The following is a 21,277-nucleotide window of genomic DNA, read 5'->3' on the forward strand; positions in this document are numbered from 1 at the left end:
CAGAAGATGCTGCCATGACGTGTAACAGGGCCAGAAAGGAATGCTTGGCTGGGTAGATAGAAAAGGGCCCAGCCCATGAAGCCAGCAGCCACCACAACCACTCCATCACTGCCCCAGCCTAGTGGATCCACGTCTCACCAGCTGAACTGACTTGCAGGCTGGGTGTGGGTGCCTGACAGCATTCATCACCTTTTTTTCCTGCAGATTCATAATGCTAAGGCATTTGCAAACTGAAAAAGGCTCTCCAGCTCACCCTTTTGCTTTAATTTTATGTGCAAATTAAACTCCACATTCACAGAACTTGGGTGTCTCCAAAGACAACATGCAAGCCAGGGAAAGGCACTTTCCTTTCTCTCTCTCTGAAAACCCTTCATCTAAAGAATTCAGTACCTGAAAAGGGTGAAGGAAAGGCCCCTCATATCCCCATGTTGCAGCGTCTAGTGGGGCTTGTGTGGGCTGACCCAGCTCACCCCATCTCCTGGTGCTGCTGCAAGGTGCTGTGGGTGGCTCAGATGTGAACTGGATATGGCTCTGCTCACCCAGAGCCATCACTAACAGGCAGCAACTCCTTAAGAAGGAACTGCTCAGGCCCACTCAGTGCAGCAAAAATGAGAGATTAGCAGACGGGGATTTTAAGGGACTTGCACTTTACTCAGTAACTCAATGACACCTTCCTTGGTGAGGTACAAAACCTCACCAGAGTTTTGATCCCAAACCTCAAAGACCGGAGGGTCCTCGCAAGCCCTCTTCCCAGCTATGACCACGTAGGGGTACCCCAGCTTTTTGGCATCTTTCAGCCTTTTGCCAATTGTCATCTGCGTCCTGTCATCCAGCACTGCGTCACCCGCGAGGTGCGGATGGGCCTCAACGAAGTCGTCGTAGATGCCCTCCAGCAGCGCGGCTCCCTGCTCCTCCTTGCTGCCTTTCTTGGGGGGGATGAAGCACACCTGGTAGGGCGCGATGAGGCTCGGCCAACGGATGCTGTCCTCTGTCGACAGCACCTCGATGGAGGCTGCCAGGATGCGCGTGACACCCAGCCCGTAGCACCCCATTTCTGCCAGGTGGGGCTTGTTGTCGGGGGAATAGTAGATGGCGTTGTAGACAGCCGAGTACTTGGTACCCAGATAAAACGTGTGCCCCACTTCGATCCCTCTCGTCTGGGTGAGTTTTTCCCCACACGTGGGGCATGCAGCCTGCTCCCCGCTGACCATCTCCACGTTGGCCGCGAAGTGTCCGTGTGGGCACAGCACCAGCCGGTCCTCGCCGATGTCCGCTGGCAGCTGGAACTCGTGGGACGTGGTGCCCCCGATGCTGCCTGTGGCCGCCCGCACCTGCACGCAGGGCAAGCCCAGGCGCTCGAAGAGGCTGCGGTAGGCACCGCACAGCAGCTCGTAGGTGCGCTGAGCCGCCTCCTCTGAGGTGTCGAAGGTGTACATGTCCTTCATGTAGAACTCCCGGCTGCGCAGCAAGCCGAAGCGGGGCTTGGGCTCGTCCCGAAACTTCCTTGTCACTTGGTAGAGGCGCAGCGGCAATTGCTTGTAGGACAGCCCGCTCTGCGCCGCCACCAGCTCCGTGACCGCCTCTTCGTGCGTGGGCCCCAGGCAATACTCCTTGCCGTGCCTGTCAGCCAGGCGGAACAGCTCCGGCCCCATGTTCTCCCAGCGCCCGCTGGCTCGCCACAGCTCCGCCGAGCTCAGGCAGGGCATGTTCACCTTCTGCCCTCCCACCGCCTCCATCGCCTGATCGATGAGGCGGACGAGCTTGTCCATGGCGCGGACGGCGGGCGGGAGGTAGCAGTAGCAGCCGGTGCTGCCGGGGTGGATGAGCCCCCCTTGCACCATCAGCCTGTGGCTGCGGCTGCCCGCCTCCCACCCCGCCTCGCTCCCCTCGCCCTGCAGGTTCAAGGGCTGGAAGAGCTCGGACAGCAGCAGGCGCCGCCGCCTGGCTCCAGGAGGGGCCCCGGAGGCTTGCAGCAAGGGGCCGGCCGCCGCTCGCCAGCCGCGGAGCCCGCCCGACATGACGGCGGCCGGCCCTGAGGGGAGCGGGCAGGGGGCGGCGGGCGCAGCCCACAAAATGGCGGCCGGAGGCGGGAACGGCCGTGGGGGAGGCTCCGTCATGGCGGGGACGGGGAGGGAGAGGCAATGAGGGCGCCGTCTGCCGTGTGGAGGCCGCGGGGCGCTGAGGGGAGCTGGGGGGACATCCCCCCCTGCCCAGTGACCGCCGCCTTGCTGCGCTTTTCAGCATCCCTCCTGGAGCTGGAGCTCAGTGGAAATTAAAAAAATATCTCTGAAGAGCAGTTGTAAGCACATATAAAAGTACTCCGCTAAGGGTGGAGATTTCACTTCACTGACCCGCGTTTTACAAGGAATTAAATTATCATTTTAAAATATAAGGAAGTGAGTGTGAACCCTTGTTTTATTTAGAAATGGGATCTGAGGAAATCTTCATGATTCTTCTATAACACAGAACACACACTGAGGTGCACTGCCATTTATAGCCATGTGGAAATGGGAAAAATAAGGGATTAAAGGGGCTGTTTTTAATGCTCCTGAGTGATTTAGGAGCACTGAAGCCACTAAACGCTTGAGACATCCCTGCAAGAGGCCTCAGCATCCTGTAAGGCACTGCCCAGAGGGACAGGTCTCTCAGCAGCTCAGTGCCGGAGCCAGGATCTGGCTGTGGTTTCCTGGCTCCCAAATAACGACTTCACTCCCAAACCGCCTCCACTGGTTTTGCCAGATAATTACTTCTTCCTACGTGTTTCTCACCGCAATCAAGTGAGCAATGGAGACGCTGTCGGGGAGACATGCAGCGGCTGAGCTGCAGGTCCTGCAGGATGCCTGGTGCCACGGTGGATATCCCCATGGCCACCTCCTGCTTGCTCAGCAAGTGGAAGGTTTTCACCAGGCGCTTCAGGGCCGGAGAGTTGTCCTTCATTGTTTCTATCGCTTCTTCCAGCCGCGGAAGCGAAACACTTTTCCTTCAGTGACTTACTGCCTGCTGCGCTGATCAAAGAGACAAAACCATCTTGGATTGATTTGCCGGGGCGGTGTTTTAACTGCGAGGGTTTGAGGCTATACAGGAGGCATGGTCTGCAGGGAAAGCTGATATCTCTTATTAAACCAGCAGGCAGCACTGGATGAGGAGCTAAGCTTGGGGCTTTGTGCCTGAAAGTCTGGCTGTGGTCTATTTTTTCCTGCTGTGCTGGGTGGGGAGTGAATAATGGTATGAGCCCCGGCCCAGCCACTCTGGCTACAGGACCATGCCAGGGCGGGAGGTTGGTGTTGGAGAAGCCACAGTCCTGGATCCTCACTGGGTGGTGGAAAATGTTTCTTTCCTTGCCAGCAGGGCAGGTGAGAGATGAAGTCATTCAGCAGCCAAACCTCTCTCCGTTCTGTGGAGGATTTGCAGTTCAGGCCTGGGGTTCAGCATCCTGGCTGACCCTGGGCATGGTCTTACACAGCTTGGAGGGTCCACGAGCCCACAGCGCTGCCTCGCACATCTCATGAGGTAAATCTCCCGAGAGCTTCCATTCCCTCCAGTGACATTACTGTAATCACACAGCTCCAGGATGATGTTTTTATGCCCAGTAAGGCAGTAATTGCAGGGCTTGTCCTAAAGCCACCTTTTGGGAAGTTCCTGGGGGATATAACAGCACCACAAGTCCCCTGCCCCCTGGCAGCTACCCGAGGTGCAGGCTTTGCTGAGCAACTGGTACAAACATGGTAATTAAATCACCCCAGAGGGCTCGAGGGACCTGCTACAGGCAGGGTGGGGGGCTCTGGGCTGCCAGGCTGCAGCCCCTGTTCCAGCCAGGGTGCTCAGCTTGGCCCCACAGAACGTGGGTACCATGGTGAGGGCTGCCACGGCGTGGGCTGCCACCGCAGAGCCACCTGCGTGAGACATGGGCAGCCAGGTGAGGCCGTGGGTACATGGGGGGAGAGCCAGAATTAGCGGTGCAGCTCCCAAATCGGCTGAGACCATTTTGCACACAGCAGCTGGGGACACCCAGCTCGGGCTTGGGAGCACCCTGGGGTGTTGATGTGGATGCAAGCTGCTCACACCCCGGGCTTGGGAGCGTGCAGCTCAGCAGAGCAGCTGTTCCTGTGGTCCACGGGTAGTGAGGATCCACAGCAAAGCCCAGCTTTCCCTGGGAGCCGCCTTCCAGGCCACATGCAGGCTGTGTCTGTGAAATCCAGCCACCCAAAAGCAACCCCCTTTCTTGGTGCATTACATTGGGATGAGCGACAGGGCCGGGATGAGCAGCGGGACGTGGGGCATCAATATACACACTGTGATGCTCCGGCTCTGCCTTGCAGGGCAGAGTGCCAGCCTCCTGCTGGGCCGGGGCAGAGCTGGGCTCACGGACAATCCAGCTGCCCCATTTCCACTTCAAGGTGATGAAGAAGAAACGCAAACTCCAGGTAAGAGCTGGGGTCGATCCACCCTCCGTGCACATTTCCTGGGGGTCCAGTGACGCAGGCAGCGCTGCCGGGAGCACCCGGCTCATCCTCACCCCGTCCTTTTTCCTCTTGCAGGAGGCAAGGCTGGGCCCGGGGACGTACAACATCAGGGGCTCCCTGCAGGAGACGCGGCCCTCCAGCCTCCGGGGCATCTGCGACACACGGGAGCCGAGGTTCAGGGCTGGCCAGCGGGTACATCTCAGCCTGCCTCGGGAGCTGCTGGCATCACTGCGGGCACCCTTCCCCCTTCTAGGGCTGCTTGGGGGCTGCCCACGCCGTCCCATCTCTCCCACAGGACTGCTTCCCTGGCCCCGGCACCTACGGCCCCCGGGGGAACCCCTACACCCCGCTGGACGAGAGGGACAAGCGCTCCGCTGGCACACGTGGTCTGATGGACAGCAGGACGGAGAAGTGTGTCCTCCCAGCAGCCATGGCACGTGCTGCCCCTCACCCTGGGGACACATCCATGGGGTGACCCCGTCCCCCTGCTGACCGTAGCCCCGTTGCCTTCCCCGCTGTGCCTGCAGGGCAGCGGCCTGGGGCCCGGCACCTACTCCCTGCCCAGCAGCATTGAGGAGGGGCTGCGGCGGGCGGCCGGCCGCGTCCCCCCCCAGGTTTCAGGGGACAAGACGAAGCCCAGCAGCAGCCGGCGGCATGACTGGGAGGTACGTAGCCCCGGGACAAGACGCCTGGATGGGGTTTATCAGCAAGCGGTGGCACTGCCCCCATAAATGGATCGGAGCATGGTGGAGAGCTGCTTTATGCCAGACCCTATTTGAGTGTTGCCCTTGTTTGGGGAACAAGCGGGCCGCAGGCAGAGGGCAGGGGAGCAGGATCGTGCCCACGAGCAGGGGCAAGGCTCAGCTCTCACGGGATGGCTGCAGAGACCACCAGCAGCCGAGCCCCTCACACCGCTCCCTTGCCTCTGCAGAGGAAAGGCACCGAGCTGGGCGCTGGCACTGCCAAGAGTTTCCTGGACGAGCTGGTGTCAAAGGAAAACAAGAAGAAAGGCTGCTTCAGCACCCTGCCGAGGAACCCGGGCTGCCCCTCGGAGAGGATCTTCTGGGCCACGCTCAGCCAGTGCCCGAGGGATGCGGTCAGTGGGAGCAGGGTGTCCCCACCCCATCCCTGTGGGGTCTGTCTGTCCTGACGGAGCCACCGAGCCCGCCTGGGGGTGCCGGGGCCCTGGGGCAGCCGTGCAGCTTTCTGCATGCAGGACGAAGCATCAGAGGTCTCCTTTTGTGCAGTATGCGGCAGGGCCTGGCTCGTACGATCCCAAACCCTTTGAAGGATCTGCAGACTTCAACCAGCCCCCGTTCTGGTCATCTGCCAAGAGGTTTGACAGAAAGTCCGACCGCCTCTTCAATGGGAACGAGGTGAGTGAGCAGGGAACGAGGTGAGTGAGCAGGGAAGGCAGCAGGACAGGGATGTGGGAGCCAGATGCCACCACACGATGTCACCACATGGGAGATGAGTCCTTCTCCGTGTGCCCTTCATGCCCAGCACGTGTTGATGAAGGATAAACTGGTGAATGGCCCAAACTCCTGCCAGGTCAACAGAAGCTTGTGCTCCTGCTCCTGCAGCAGAGCTTGTGCTGCCCTCGGGCTGCTCTGAGTCCTTTTAGGTGCCAGGGGCTCCTTGTATCCTCCCAGAAAGTTGTGCTCTGCTACTTAAAAGCCAGCTTTCCCTCTAGCACATCGAAGAGCCCTTAGTACCTGTTCCCAGAGCTGTATTCAGCCGTGCAGCTTCCCCACAGAGAGCCAGAACAAAGCCTGAAGGGCTCAAAGCCAGCAAGGGAAGCTTTGCTCTCAAACAGCCCACCTTGGCTAGGGACGAGGAGAGGACTTCCACGCGGCTCTCTCTCTCCTTTGTGCAGCTGTGTGGGGAGCAGGCAACTTGCAAGAGGTCAAGGCACCTTCGTAATTGCGGGGGAACCTGACACATTACTCTGCAGTGGCCAGGCTGCGATAAAGCAGCCCGTGGCTATCGCTAGCAGTAGGCAACCGGGGAGCATGCTTCAGTCAGTGGAGCTAATCAGAAAGCCACCGCCTGGTTGTGCCCCTGCAAGATGGGAAACCGTGTGTGTGACCTTCTGCTTCCAGAACACCGTAGGAGTTGGCCGCTACGATGTCACCAGGGGTGAGCGCTGCCCTCAGCAGCTCAGGTACCAGTCCCTGTACCTGCATGACGCTCAGCGGTACCTCAGCAACCCGAAGCAGGACGCCTACCTGCTGTAAGTCTGACACAACCGGGGCTGTAGGTGCTTTCACACCAGCCCGCAGGAAAAGCATTCAGCTAGAGCAACTTCTGAGGCCAAGGACAGGTTGCTGATGCTTTACAACCGATGTGAGAGGCTAAATAGCAGGAGGGATGGCTGTGGAGATGAAGGAACACTTGCTGGCCCCACTGCAGGTTTGCTCTGTGAACGAGCACGTTAATGTCTGTGAAAAAATGAGGAGACCTCCGTGCTTCCTGGCCATGCAAGGGCAGGGGGAGGTTAAAGAAGTACTGGCTACCCAGGCACTTCCAGGATACTACAGTGGTTGATCTTCCACCTCGTGAAATGCAAGTTATATGCCGTGGAGGTACAGATAAAATTTCCGTCCCCATTAGAGGAGGCGGCCTGGGAAGGAACTGGGCAGGGGATGGGTGGCCAGGCTTCCTCGGTTCATCTCCAGCACGGGTTGATCAATGGCCTTGAACAAAAAACATGCTCTCAGCCTGTGCCTTGGTTTACCCATTTGAAGAAGGAAGATAACAAGGCTCAGCTCCGTCACAAAGGGCTTTGAAATCGCCAGGGTGAGAAGCCCCCTGAGGCAGTTAGGGACCGTGCTAATGAGGGCGCTCGGGACAGCCCTCTGCTTTCACCTTTGCTTGTGGCCAAGATTAGCAAACTGCTGCGGTGGCACTGGGGGCTGCAGCTCCGCAAAGGCTGTCTTGATCTCCAGAGAGTAGTTAGGAACGTGCCTCAGCTGAATATGCCTTCGCTTTCAGTGGGGCAGCTCCGTTAGCTATCCTGTGATGAAGGAGGCACAATGAAATTGAGCTTTCAGTATCGCCCGGCTTTGTTAAGTTTGCAGTTCCGTTAGGAATAATAATAATAAAAAAAAGAATCTGAACAGTGAGCAGGATGTTCAAATGCTCCGAATTGCTCTTTGATCAAACAGCGCTAGCTCCAAAATCACTTTTCAAGCTACAGCTGTACCTTCAAGGGAATAGGCAGGCTTTCACGAGCTCTGTTCACCTCCACGCTCATTAAGACTAATGAGATTAATCCAGCCAATAATTGGAGTCCACTGAATCACATCTTCTTTTCGCAGTGAGCGGCTCAGGCCTGTTGTGAAAAACAACTGGAGATTTGATTTCTGCTCCACACTGCCCGGACATTTGTGAAGAAACCACTGCTGTTTTCCACATGTAAGGTGGCGCTGGGAAGCCCGGATCAGTAAATAAATCAGACACGCCAGTAGATGGGACGGTGTAGATGAGAATACTTGCAACAGGAGGTAGGAAACAACTCGAGTCTTGTGCTGCGGTAATAAAACACTCTAGACCATCATCACTCTAACTTGCCTGTTGAGTAATTCTTTTTTATTATTATTATTTTTTATTTTCAACTTGACACAGTTGAGAAGAGGATGTCAGTGTAAGTCAATGAAAGGAAAGTTTAGTAGCACTCACGGCTCATTCAGTATGGAGCATTTCCTTCTCCCTCAGTGGAGCTGTAACACCCAGCTCCACTTGAATTAACAACTCAACTGCTTATCAGCAGCTGGAGGGCATTAGGGGGAAGTCAGTGCAATCATTCCAACTTTTGCAGGGTATTAAGACCTGGAGGTGATGAACAAAGTGAGAGGAACAGAAGGTTGTGTCGGTTGTAACAAAGGGTGGCCATAAAAATATACCAGGAGCACGCTGGTTCACTTGGAGTTAACCTTTACAAAGTCTCACACCAGACTGGAATAATTAAATTTAGGTGTAATTACATGGTAGTTGTGGCTGGTTAAATATGCTAATTAATCTGCAATTACCCTTTGGTGGGAGAGATAATTGAACACAGGTAAAACTATAGGAATTTAAAGAAATAGTGATTATTGTAATAGAAAGGCAAGCAAAGGAAAAAGGAGGCCTCTGAAGGGAAATGCCTGGGCAGTGATGTGGGTGAGTACAGGCTATAGAAGTCCTGCTGGGGTAGGAAAACACAGGATTGCGAAACGCAGCAGAAGTCAGGGCTAAAAATCTATTTGGTCAAAGGAACATAGGACTTTAGCACCTAGATTGACGTTTCAGGGGAATTCAGGCATTTGGCAGCCTGGATTTTCAGGAGAAAGCACAGGTGAACTTCTGCCTGGAAAGAGCACTGGAAGAAGATGTGAGCTGTGAGCAAGGTGTAGCAGGACAGGAATACCTCCATGCTTACAGAGCTGCTGTAAAGGCGTTTCTCAAGGAAACAGAGAAGATGTGGACATAAACTCAGGCTGAAGAGGGCACTGTGTCTTCATCCTCACCTCTGCGGCCCGTCATTCAAACCAGGGACCAGTTTAAATAGAGGAATGAGTTAGGTGCTACAGTGCCCGACGTGGACAGCTGAATCCAAAATGTAGTTTTGTTCTCCTGTGCCATAAAGGCAGAGGGAAAGGGTGAGGCAAGGGGGGAAAAAACAGCATCACGAGGCTCTTAAGAAGCATTTAAAGCTAATGGGACAAAAGTGAAGGGTTAAGGCTCAGCTATAAGGCGTGTCTTGGGGCAGAGATAAGGGGTCTTCCACATCCCTCCAAAGCTGTTTGCAGCATTAGGCTGCTCATCCAAAGCCTCGCAACACCTCTGCTTTCTGACCAAGACAGCAGCTTTTCTCTGTAATTGCTGAGCACTTGTCGCAATACAACAAGCCCAAGAAAGAATAAACAAAGCTGTTAAAAAGAAAGTTGTAATTCATTAAGAGACACCACCTTGGACAGTACACGGGCTATATTTTTATTTTAAACAGCTTTTACAGCCAAAAATCAAGACCAGCAGCAATTATGCATGTGCACGTGTGGGACTGGTACAGCTGCAGTACCAGATCACACCATACCAAGTTTGCCAATAAATAAAGGAATGAAAAAACAAGTACAGTGCATACCTAAAGGTCATCAGTACGTAAGTGAAACACAGCTTAAGTAGAAGTATTTGCATATTCTCTAGCTGCTTTAACGTTGCCCTTTAAAAACTGACCAAACCAATTCTTACTCTGCACAGATCATCTTACAAGCACTGGGCTAAATCCTAGCTTCGCACAGGAACAAGGAAGCTGCTCCTGTGCCATTCCCTCACGGGGATGGGAAGCGAAGATCACAAGTGTGAGGATCAGCGTTTGCCTTCCCAGGTACCCTGAAGCCTGGAGCGGTACAGTGGATGCTCCAGGATCACTGACACAGCTCTGCCTCCTGCCTGGCCAGCACCGCGGGCACTGCGCTGGCTGTGTCTCCCCTTGGCAGGCTGCTCCCTGCCCCGGCAGGGCTTTCAGGGGTACCTTAATCGCAGGGAATTTGCCCAGCATGCATCACTGAGTAACAGGCCAAGCTTAATCTTGTCACTGCTTTATCATTGGTTTCATCTGGACCATAGACATCCATCTATCAATAAATAAAATCATTGGTTTAGCACTCAAATAAAAATAACAAAGTTTCCCGCTGCAAACCATTTTACGAGGTCTCCACGTTGCCCTCTGTGCCACCCTCGAGAAAATTATTCCCTGGAGCTCAGCAGGGTTTAGGATAACAAATTGACATTCTGCTTGGACAAGACACGGGCTGAGTTTGGCACCATGCTTCCAGCTGTGGAGTCAGAGCACTCCCACGCCTCTGCACCTGGCTGCGTGAAGTGCACGTCTACGCTGTTTTCACCAGCATGCATCAAAAGGGGAAATCCAGCAGTACTTGCTATTGATTTCCTCCCCAGGTGACCGAAACAGTCCTTTTACAAAGCCTATCAATCTAATCTAGCTAAAATTCAAAGCAAAAACGTTCTCCGAGTCAGAACCAATGCCTGTGTATACTGAGCTTCCGCAGCAAGATTTCTTCTTACCCACAGCCACTTGCTCTAACAAACCTTGTGAAAATAAAGCCTTAAATTGTGAGGACACACTTCCTTGTCCTGCCGGACAGGACAGACTGGTCTCCAGTGACCCATGTCCTCCTCCAACTGAGTATTTATAAGGCACTAAAATTAAGCAAAAGCAAAAAAAAAAACAAACCCAAAAAAACAACCAACAAAAGGCAAAACCAAAAAAATCCAAATAAACTGACCCACAACAAGTAAAAAACTGAAATTAATACCTGCCTATCTGAAATAGCAGCATTTTTTCAGCTGTACAAAGCCAGAACAACGACAGTTTGAGGCAAAAAAACAATACGCTATCAATCATTAAAGAAGTAAACCTACATCCACTTACATTTTATAATCAAAATCAGCACAAACCTGACAGGCACAAGTAAAAAGCATTTGCTTCACACCTCAACGCTCAGTTTTGGAACCGAACCAGCTGCTGGGGAGTTGAACTGGGACTGCAGCACGGGATAGCCCAAACAACCCCGTACCACGCAGCATCACGCGGCGCGGCACAGCCAGGTCGCGGTACTGTCACTAAGCTGCCCTACAGGTCACTGGCTGGAGGCAAATGTTTTCAACATCATGATTAATTTGACAATTCATTCAGCTTTGGCACCTATTTCTGTCACCTCCTTACCACTTTCAAAAGTAATTTTTAATACAGCTATAGCGTATAGCCGGTGTTGCTTCGGTGTCATCTTTTCCAGTTATTTTTCTCGTGTTTGGAGCTAGGTGAATTCACCCATGTTACTACATTAGATCCAAGATACAGAGGCTAGCACTTTGAAAAACAATCACTTCGAGTTCAGAAAAATGGTTTTAAAGCATCCTAAGAAATACTAAACATAAGTTTATAAAGCATGAATTCATATCTTTAAACGTCAACAAGAATGAGCTTATTTGGAGGCAATAAAGCTTTTCTTTAAAAAGGATAGACTGACTAGCTATAGGTAAATTCATCTTTCCCTGATTGCTTAATTAGGTCGTTCAGGCTCAGTGCCTGGCAGCTTTGCAGATTTTGTCATACACTTCTGGAAAGGCATCCTTGCAATTCATTTGCTCCCTCAGCTTGTGGTATAACGAGCCATCAAACATATCCCAGAACTCCTCACGGGTCATATAGCAATCTGCATACAGCATCTGGAAGCTGAAATAAAAAAAAAAAAACAGGAAGAAAGAGACAGATTCAGTATTAATTGTGCCGCAGGGTTTGAAACAGAATCAAAAAGAAAACAGACAGGGCAGGCTATGAGAGCAAACATTCGAAAAAAAAAAAAAAAAAGGCTTTTTAAAACCAGGCAAATCTAATTGCTCATATGGATTGTGCTGGGACGCTCAGCCAATTGTATTTTGTGGATTTAATGTTATCAGGATTTCTCTTCCAAGAGTAAATAACATTTGATGGTGTAAACAGCAGAATACTGATACAGTCATTTTGGTAAAGATGGGAAAAGGAAGCAATTGAAATAACTGCTGCTTTTAAGGTTTGGTTCAGCAAATGTCTTCAGCCATCAGTGTACCACCACTTTTATTAGTTTTGCTACTACAAAGAGAAAAGGAGAGGAACTAAAAAATGTATATAAAACTGTGGTTCATGTTTAGATCTCATAACCATCTGCAGCCAAATCTCCCAAAGCCATGTATTCTCACAGCTCGTGCTCACGGAAACACAAGTCTGGAGAGAACTTCAGAAGTTGCCCCAAACCAGGAGTCTGGTCCCCAGCACTGAAAACCACACATGACCTAAATGATCCCTGACAAATAGTTTTCTGTCTGCTTTGGAAAGCCTGCATTCCTTCTTCCTCTGTTGAAAGCTTTTTAATTTCAGCTTCAAAAAAAACGAAGTTGTTTTTTTTTCCTGCATGCTTTCTTATGATCCATGGAGATACAGTCACGGCATCTCATACCAGCCACGTTGCAAAATGCATTCAAGACAGACGCAGTGTGTCCTTTTCGGTTTTAAGATTTCTTTGACCTCAACACTGAGACTATAGCTGTGAAGGCAGAAGTCTGCCAGATCAGACTAGGGCAAGACTGTAAGTTCATAGCGTAAATGAGAACCAGTGTAACAGGGGTCCATTTACAAAAAACAAACTGAATCATTATTTAGCTGTGGACTCTTTCTTACTCACTCTCTCTTCTCTCCAAAATGCAGCTAGCATCAGAGGACAGCAGTAAAATACAGGTACATACAAGCTCTGCTGCTGTGATTATGAACGGTGACATAAAGCTTTTATACATTGTTTATTTTCCACTGACAGGTATGGAAGAGACTAAACTCGGCTAGTAAAGAGAATTAAATTAAAAGCTTAATTTCAAGTTAATTAAAAAAGCTTAAAATTAACTTTTGGTTGCTTTGTTCTTTGGCGGATCACTTATTATAGGTAAAAGTCATTTACATTTGCCAAATCACCTTGAAGCAGACTCACCACTGTTACTCAGCCACACGGGACAGAATCACTGTTAGACTGAGAAATAGGTCGAAATAGAAATGGAGTTAACTTGTACTGACGGTGTAAAAATACCACGGAGTTGGTTTTTTGTTCCTGAGAAACAAGTAACTGCTTCTCTACTGACACTCCTACAGCAAATTAGGCTGGCACGAGTTGCTGACAGATGGTGGGTGCACATCTCGCTGTGGTCCTGTGTAACGAGGAGCAGAGCAGGGAGAAGGAGGCTCTGAAAGTGCCACCTGTGAGAGGAAAGGCTCCCACCGCCTAGGGATCAGGGTGAACAGTCAAGGCTCAGCTCCCCGCACGAGGACGCAGCAGCCAAGGACAGGACAGAGCTGCCACAGGCGCTGCCAGGAGGGCAGGGAGCAGGACAGCCCCAAGGGCAGGCCGGGAAGCTGTCCAAGCTTTAACAGCCTGCGGGATTCCTGAAGGGGCTGTGGCCAGCTGCGGCCAGAACAGCTCTTGTGCTGCCCCTGCTCTGAACCAGCCTCCAAACAAGTCAGCTTCAGTGGGCAAGCTCAGTGCCTGCCCTCCTAAGGACGGGAGGTGAGTGGTCACCAACCCACGCTAACACCAGTTCAGCACAGAAACTGGTTTCCACACCATCAGTGCAGACCTGCTGAGGTCTTTCTGCCTGCGTGGACATGTTTTGTTGCAGCAGATTCTACTCCCAGAGCAGGCTGGAGCTGAAAGGATGCATGGGTGACCTGTTTGGAAGCTACCTAGCTCCCAAACACACTGCCAAGAACTTCAGCCGGCAAGCCCGTTTATTAGCTGGGGTTTGCAATCAAATCACTAAAGTCACAATTGTATTTAAAAATTGTACCATCAAGCCTGGTAATTAAAGGTAGCTTTTCATTGTGGTGGCTGTTAAATTATTGCAATACTGAAGTGCTGTACTGCGAAATAAATGTGATTAAACTCCACAGCTGTCAGTTATACGGCACTGATACCATGTTAACGAGTGGGAACCTTACCCATGCACGCTTCTTACGAACTTTTCCATCTGCCTCATTGAAGCCCTGGCTTCAAATTGTTTCCTTTTGGGCTCTCCGTAAGCTCCGATGTCCACGTAGAGCTCTGCCTCGTTCCCTTTTGGGTGGACCATACCAGGGTTATTGGGCAATATGAAAGGGCATAACCACAGAGGGTATACCTGCAGAGGAAAGAAAACATCCCGTCACTTAGCTTAAATGACCATTTTGTTGAAAATATCTCTTAGTAAAGGCGACAAAATGAAGAATTAAGAGGATATTGCCCCAGTTTGGGATCAGATCTTACACAGCTCTTCCTCTCCCGTTCTCTAGCTGTGGTTTTTAGATCCACTTTCTAATGACTGTAGTACAAATTAAGATGCTCAGAGTATGTGCAGTGTGATCCAGGAATTACATTCGCCCCTCCAAATCCTTAAAGACAAGAATTTATCTTTAAAATATAAATGACCCCCCCACCCCGATCCCAAAGCAAAGACTGAATACATTCTGAATAAAAAGGGAACTAAGTGTTTTCTTTACCAGGTCAGTCCAAAACTGAAATAACCAGATTTGTTCTTCTTATACAAACTAAAATAAATCCAGAAATAAAAACAAGAAAGGGAAAACAATTTCCACAATATGGTTTTAGCATGACTGCCAGTGATTTAGGTGAAAAAAAATCAATTCAAGCCTTACTAAGTGATGAAATCTTTTAGAAGTGCTGGCCTTCTAACTAGAATTTGAATGTCATGTTTATATTCTTCAGAAAGCTGTGTTCACTCCTGCAGCCTTGTGTCATAGACTTGCAAAGAACAGTCCCTCCCCGATAAGATAATGACCTTTCCCACAAGCAGACTATCGTGCTTTAAAACCAATGGTCACTGTCCTTGTAACGTGCACTCTGGAATTCGCTGTGGTTTAAAAATGGATGTTCTTACGTTAAGGTCGACGTGGAAGGTTTGGATAGATTTTTCAAGGCTCTTCATCGGGACCAGCATGTCTTGTACGACGTGGTGCTGCTCGTACAGCTTTCGAATCGCTTCTCCTTGGGTGAGTTTTAACAAAGAGATTTTTGGAGGAACCATCCAGCCAAACAGGTAACGGAAAACAGGGTTATTGCCAAAAGGAATGATATCCTTTAAAGAGGAAAGAAGAAAAGTTTGACTTAGGAATGTGTAAGTGAAGCAAAAGACAATGCCTGAGAATCCTCAGAGCAATATTAAATGAGATTTTCAATAAATTTAACTGCTGATACTTTTGCTGAGCTATTATAATACAAACAGGAACTGAGAGGTCTGGACTGAATTTAGCTACACAGCCCATTCCTAAGCCTCTTCTGCTTGTGACAAATGATTTTCAGAACCATACGAATCCCAGTACACAGTCAGCCCCAAATACTTTCAGATAATGAAGTTCCAAGAGAAGCAGGCTATTATCTTAAAAAATGGGTGTAAGGAGCTCATAAGAAGCTAAACTTGCAAAACTCCTTCAAGAGCTGACACATGCAAGATCGGGCCTTAGAAGAATGTTACAGCTGTAAAATGTGAAGTACTTTCTGCATAGCAAACTCCTACTTAACTTCTCCAGTAGCTGAAAGGATTTGGTATCTCACTCCGAAGATTCAAAATGTGGCAATAGTAATCTTTCAGCATGCCAAATAAAAGTTTTGCATAAATGCACATCACTACAAATGCGTTCATGTGATTAAAATTAATGATGCAACTAAATAATGAGCATTATGAGTTTAGGCAGGGCACGTTTTCAGCCACGATTGACACATTCATGGTTTTTCCACCGTTTGTCTTTGGAAATCACTTAGTAGGCGTAAAATCTTAACGCTTAAGTATGTATTTACATTTTAAATTCAGAAAAGCACTGAAACCAAAATTAGGAAGTTACAATCTGATGCCTTAAATATAAAGTAGCGGCTTTGGCTTTGTGTTGCCCAAATACAGGGCTTTATATTTGCTGCAAACTTCATTGTTTTTTCTCTGTCATTCAAGACAGAAGTGTTGCCAAGGGGAAGAAGGCACGTTGTGCCTACACGGGGAAAGAGCTGAGCAGCTTTCTGTAGATGTTATTTTAATTTTGGAACTGGTCTTACCTGGAGTTCCCAGAAGATGCTACGTGTATGTCTATGGTAATAATGTCTCGAGGGAATGTATTCAATCCCAGTCCTGTCAGCTTTCAAATACTTCTCCACATGCTTGAAGAACCATGGCTTGTAGTAGTTGCCAATTCTGTTTATCTACAAGGAAACATACACTCATTAGCAAATCCCAACATGGACGACAATGACACCTTACCAGACAACATTAAGTACATCCCCGAAATTCCTTTACCATGAAGGATCAACATTATATCCTCTGTGACAGTTCAAAAGAGACTGTCTCAAGAAATCTAGAAAGCCTTCATTTCTCCTTCTTCCGGCCACATGCACAGCTCCCTCTTAACATTCTTTTCACGATGAAGAATTTAAACAAGGCCTGCATGTTATGGGCAGGGTAATAGGAGACCATGAATGTGGCAGAACCAGATTCCTAAGACACTGACCTCTCAACCCATCATTAATCCGAAGCCCCACTGTGGCAGAGGAGAAACATCCAGGTTGAGCAACGCAGTGAACAGACAGCACGTCCATTCTATAAACATGCCTGATTTGTCTTACTAGTAGCATTAACTGCATTAAGAGGTGCTGGGGAAAGAGTTGCTCTGAATAACTGCAGGTTGAAACAGAGTATATGAAAAAAGATACTTCTCTTCCTCCCTGGGTACTGCAAAGCAAAGGCAGATTAAATTATTTGCAGTGATAACGGAAATCAATGGGTCGCTTCCCATCAATTGAAGAGATTTAGAGTACAGACTCTGCTGTAGTAACAAAGAGCTGCAATTTAAAGCATCCTGGAGGACAGATCTAAGTTTTCATCCCATATTAAGAGATTGTTCTAATCTTATAATGATTCTAGTTGTATAATGTCATATGGTAGCGTAGCTCCAATTAAACCTTGGGGGCATTGTTTTCATTGTGAATAACTTCCCTTTAGTTACCTTGCTTTGTTCAGCTTCATCAGTCAGGACTCCTGTCATGATGACTGCTTCGTCCAAAGAATATACGAGTCCTTCCACAAAATTATTCTCCTTTTTCTTAGACTCTTCGGTAAACTTTTCACAAATATTCTGCAGTCCTCTTACGGGCTTGTAATGGATTTTGACGTATTTCTTGGCAGGAATCATTTTTATTTCTGCTGCAACCAGGAAACCCAGAGTACCACAAGACCAAGGCACTGCATAAAATAGGTCTGAATTTTCAGTCTGCAAAAAGTATGTCATACTCAATCATATATCCATACTGACAAGGGTCAATGACATTGTAAATGATAGCAAAATAACATTTTGTCTTACTGGTGTACATCTCACAAGGCTTCCATCAGCAAGAACAAGTTCATAGGCCACACAGGTATGTTGAAAAAGTCCATAGATATGGGATGAAGACTCAATGCCAGTTCCCATGATCAAACCACCTTGTTGAGAGAGCACATAACAAACCAAATGAAACACGCTTCAAAATGAACGTGATTTACAAGAACAAAGCTTTGCTTTTGAGCTCTGGGTGTGGCTTTTAAGATTATTTGGGAAAAGGAAAAAATAAGTGCTTGTAACACAAATACCTTAACAGAACACCGAGTATTTCAGGAAACTTTTAAATAATGCAAGGCGCTACTGCATAAAAGCAAATGAAAACGCAGCAAAATCCATCAGTCTCTTGTCATCACAACAACTCTTACCTACTGTAAGGTCATCGAGCTCTGGCACCACAGGAATAGTCCAGCCCATAGGATTCAGGTACGCAGTCAGCTGGCCCATGGTGACCAAAGGTTCCACACGAACCACCTAAAAAGCCAAAAAAAACCCCAATCCTCCCATCAGGCATAAGCTAAGTGTTTGGCGTTAGTGATGACAAACCATGGCTAACTGGATTGTAGTCCCATCTGTTATCAGAACTCAGAGCCTGACTTCCCCAAGAGCGCTACTAAAAATAGTTGGAACTGTTTAGTGATTCCTCCCCTGCCTCAGCATCTTGTTGCTCAGTCCCCAAGCCCATAAATCAATCTGGGTTTTCAGGCTTCAGCACGTAAAACTAAGCAATCCCATATGCTGTTTTTTTGGACAGAGTGATCCAAGTGCATGTTGTAAAACCCGAATATTGGTGGGTCTGCAGAGCCTACTGCCAGGAATATCCTTTGTTCTGGATGGGGTCGTGCTCCTGGGCTATAACCATGGCACAAAATGCTGTAGGTTTCGGCGTTATGGAAGCGTTGTGGGGAACGTTACCTGCCGCTCGCTGTCCACTTCCAGCACATCCATCAGGTTGATCATGATGTTCTTGTGCACCTTCTTGTACTTCCCCACGCGCAGCGACACGGTCAGCCAGCCGGGCCGCCCGGTGCACATGTACCTCCTGCTGCCTTCATCCTTCCACTCCCGAACCTGCAGGGAACGCCAAGAGGGAGACGCTTTGAGCCAGAAACACCCCTCCTGTGGTGAATTTTCCCTCAGCATGACAAATATTTATAAATATTGCCATTTCCCAGCGGGTGGGTGACCCACCGCTGGCTGACCGACCCCTGCAACCCCACAAACTTACGAACCAAACCCCACCACAGGGAAGGCGCTGATGAAGGGGGGCACCTCCAAACCCCCAAAACCTTTAGGATTTAACCTCGGGACCCCAAATCCGAGCCCCAACCCCCCCCCGGAGCCCCCCGGAGCCCCTCGGGGGCCCCTCACTGCCCATTTTTCTCCCCCCCCCCGGTGCCGTGAGGGGCCCACCTGCCCCTGGATGTGCCGGACCCGCTGTGCGTGCAGCCTCGGGGCGCTGTGCAGGCGCCTGACGGCCCAGGCGCGGAGCTGGTAGTAGACGTCGAAGAGGATGGAGAGCGGCAGCAGGAAGAGGCAGACGAAGACCCAGCGGTGGTGCACCAGCACGGCCTCCAGCCCGCGGTGCCGCACCCACAGCAGCAGCAGCAGCAGCCCCGCGCACAGCGACCACAGCGCCGACATGGCGCCCGCCGCCCCCCTCTCCTCAGCCTCTGCCTCAGCGCCGAGCGCGATCGCGATCCCGGTTCCCGGCTCCCGCCTCAGCCCGGCGCTAGGACCCGGCGCCGCTGCCGCCCCCCTCCCACCCGCGCGCCCCGCGCCGCTATTGGCCGCCGCGCTGAGGAGAGGGGAGGGGAGCGGCCAATCAGGGCGCTGCGGGGAGATCGGACCAGGCGCGGGGGGCGGTGATTGGTTGGGAGGGGGCGGGAGCCGCGCGGCGCGCGGAGAGGCGGGACCGGGAATACCCCGGGGGAGGGGGAGGGGGGGGAGAGGGGAGGGGCGGGTCTGGGGGCGGGGCTAAGGGGAGGGGGCGGGGCTTGGGGAGGGGGCACCACAGGGGAGGGGGAGGGGAGGGGGGGGGCACCCTTGGGTGGGGGCACCCTGGGGGGACAGGGACAGGGACAGGGATAGGGATAGGGATAGGGATAGGGACAGGGATGGGGATAGGGATGGGGTTGGGGATGGGGTTGGGGTTGGGGGTCCTGGGGTGGGGGTCCTGGGGTGGGGGCACCCTGGGGGCTCATTGATGGGGTGGGAGATGCAGTGGGGGCACCCAAGTGGGGGCACCCTTGGGAGATCAGGAGCGGGGAGGGGGCAGGCTGGGGGCACCCTCACGGGGACAGGACCTGGGGCACCCCCAGCGGGGTCAGGCTGGGGTGGGGGCTCCAGGTGGGGGCACCCATGGGGATGGGGATGGGGTCTGAGGGCCTGGGACCCCCCTGGGTCAGGGGCTGGTGGCATCAGGGGACAGGGCACAGGTCCATCAGGGTGACAAGAGCAGCGGGGTTCAAAGCTCGGCAGCCACACCTTGTGTCTCCTTCAGAAAACTGGGAGCCGCTGTTCTGGGCCTTGCTCGTTCTTTTTTCCCCGTTTTTATCAAAAAACTCACCTGCGGCTTCACTGCTCCGATGTTTTGAGGTGGTCTCCTGAATTTCCAGCCTAACTTTATTCGCAAATTGCGTTTATTGCATTTGAGGCCAGGCTGTACTACGCTGGTGCTTTTCCTTCTTGTACCTGAATTGATGTTATCGCCTTTTGTTTACCAATTTGCCTGCTGGCTGGAATTATGCATGACAAAGAAGTTTCCCGTGTTGTAGGAGAGGTTATTTTAACCTCCGCGAAGGAGCTAAATAATTGTGCTTGATCTGAGAGTGGTCAAGTGCAGGGCTTATTGGGTAACAGCATCATTTATTCATAAGGAGATATTCATACCTTTGGTGTAAATACTACTTTGATTTTTTTTTTTTTATTTTATTATTTTTTTTTTTTAATGGAGATCCATTAAAAGCGTTTATAACGTTTTCCGTGCTCTGCTCTTGTTTTTGTAAGGCCCTAGGCAGCAGGAAGGGAGCAGGTGAGCTTAAAGACTGCAGTGCGAAAACGTGCTCTGGAATAGAGAAATGAATCATTGTTAAGATCACAGCGAAATTGCCTATGTACACACCGATGCCAAGCACAGAAGATGCAGGAATCAGGAGGGAAGAGGAGGGGAGATTTTTTTAAGGCTGATATTTTTCAGTTTTAGCTATTTTAGGCGCGAGCAAAACATCATCCAACAACCAATGTCAGCTTAGCAAAACACCATCTACAAATACGGTCAGAAAAGCTGAGATTCCCCCGGTATCTCCTGTAAGACTAAAACCCCAATTCTCTTCAATTACCATTTCATGTGTGCTTAAGCTGTTGCTGCTTCCCAAAAAAGCAGTCCTCTTCCCTTCCTCCTCGCCCTCCCTCGCCTGCCATCCCCGCCGCCCACTCACGCTGTTCTGGGCATGCTGTGCGGTACAAATGCTTCTGCTGTCACTCTGTACAACAGGTTGGAGAACCCATCTGACTGAAGAGTTAAACTGCTTTTTAAATTCATCTTTTCCTGCCCGGATCAGCTCTCTGATGGAGTTCAGCCACTTGTGAGGGCGGAGGGTAGGGAGCAGAGCAGGGGCTTCTCACCGGCTGCGTGGGGTCACCCCTCTCCTTGGTGAGAGCTCATCACAGATTGCTCCGGCAGGACTTTGTTCACTACAAAAGCAGGGCTTAGCAATAACTGTGCAAAGGCTTTTGGACAAAGAATTAAAAGATGCAGCTATTTTTCTAAGGAGACAGCTAAAGGGACATGATAATAGTGTGCAGAGCATTGGAGCTGCGGAAGAAAGTAGGCTGCTAACTTCTGTCTCCGTAAGAAAAGTATCAAGAGGCATTCAGT

At 50.5% G+C, this 21,277-nt stretch overlaps 3 protein-coding genes across 3 annotated transcripts; 1 reads left to right on the plus strand and 2 right to left on the minus strand.

Annotated features, from left to right (window-relative positions):
• Window positions 1-630: 630 nt before the first annotated feature.
• On the minus strand, window positions 631-2,132 carry PARS2 (prolyl-tRNA synthetase 2, mitochondrial). Its single transcript, XM_027462419.3, has one exon. The coding sequence runs from the start codon at window positions 2,115-2,117 to the stop codon at window positions 633-635; it is 1,485 nt and encodes a 494-aa protein (XP_027318220.1). The 5' UTR covers window positions 2,118-2,132; the 3' UTR covers window positions 631-632.
• A 1,694-nt stretch (window positions 2,133-3,826) lies between these two features.
• On the plus strand, window positions 3,827-8,023 carry CIMAP2 (ciliary microtubule associated protein 2). The gene is made up of 9 exons (XM_072042187.1): window positions 3,827-3,916; window positions 4,320-4,424; window positions 4,539-4,655; window positions 4,759-4,896; window positions 4,991-5,128; window positions 5,395-5,559; window positions 5,711-5,839; window positions 6,566-6,696; window positions 7,784-8,023. The coding sequence occupies exons 1-9, from the start codon at window positions 3,905-3,907 to the stop codon at window positions 7,854-7,856; spliced, it is 1,008 nt and encodes a 335-aa protein (XP_071898288.1). The 5' UTR covers window positions 3,827-3,904; the 3' UTR covers window positions 7,857-8,023.
• A 1,390-nt stretch (window positions 8,024-9,413) lies between these two features.
• Window positions 9,414-19,150, minus strand: DHCR24 (24-dehydrocholesterol reductase). Its single transcript, XM_027462418.3, has 9 exons — window positions 18,811-19,150; window positions 18,313-18,468; window positions 17,766-17,871; window positions 17,383-17,501; window positions 17,029-17,292; window positions 16,085-16,228; window positions 14,919-15,116; window positions 13,984-14,162; window positions 9,414-11,700 (listed from the first exon to the last, which is right to left on the minus strand). The coding sequence occupies exons 1-9, from the start codon at window positions 19,039-19,041 to the stop codon at window positions 11,547-11,549; spliced, it is 1,551 nt and encodes a 516-aa protein (XP_027318219.1). The 5' UTR covers window positions 19,042-19,150; the 3' UTR covers window positions 9,414-11,546.
• Between the last annotated feature and the right edge of the window lie 2,127 nt (window positions 19,151-21,277).

Source organism: Anas platyrhynchos, chromosome 8, assembly GCF_047663525.1.
Source record: "Anas platyrhynchos isolate ZD024472 breed Pekin duck chromosome 8, IASCAAS_PekinDuck_T2T, whole genome shotgun sequence".
Taxonomy (NCBI): domain Eukaryota; kingdom Metazoa; phylum Chordata; class Aves; order Anseriformes; family Anatidae; genus Anas; species Anas platyrhynchos.

Bases quoted from the DNA above. Each gene is read 5' to 3' on its own strand.
- PARS2 (XM_027462419.3), bottom strand. From the start codon at position 2,117: ATGACGGAGCCTCCCCCACGGCCGTTCCCGCCTCCGGCCGCCATTTTG.
- CIMAP2 (XM_072042187.1), top strand. The intron at 4,425-4,538 runs GTAAGAGCTGGG...TTCCTCTTGCAG, and splicing joins AGAAGAAACGCAAACTCCAG to GAGGCAAGGCTGGGCCCGGG. The intron at 4,656-4,758 runs GTACATCTCAGC...TCTCTCCCACAG, and splicing joins GGTTCAGGGCTGGCCAGCGG to GACTGCTTCCCTGGCCCCGG.
- DHCR24 (XM_027462418.3), bottom strand. From the start codon at position 19,041: ATGTCGGCGCTGTGGTCGCTGTGCGCGGGGCTGCTGCTGCTGCTGCTG. The intron at 18,469-18,810 runs GTGGGCCCCTCA...CGTTCCCTGCAG, and splicing joins TCCGGCACATCCAGGGGCAG to GTTCGGGAGTGGAAGGATGA. The intron at 16,229-17,028 runs GTAACTAAAGGG...GTTTCCTTGTAG, and splicing joins ATGAAGCTGAACAAAGCAAG to ATAAACAGAATTGGCAACTA.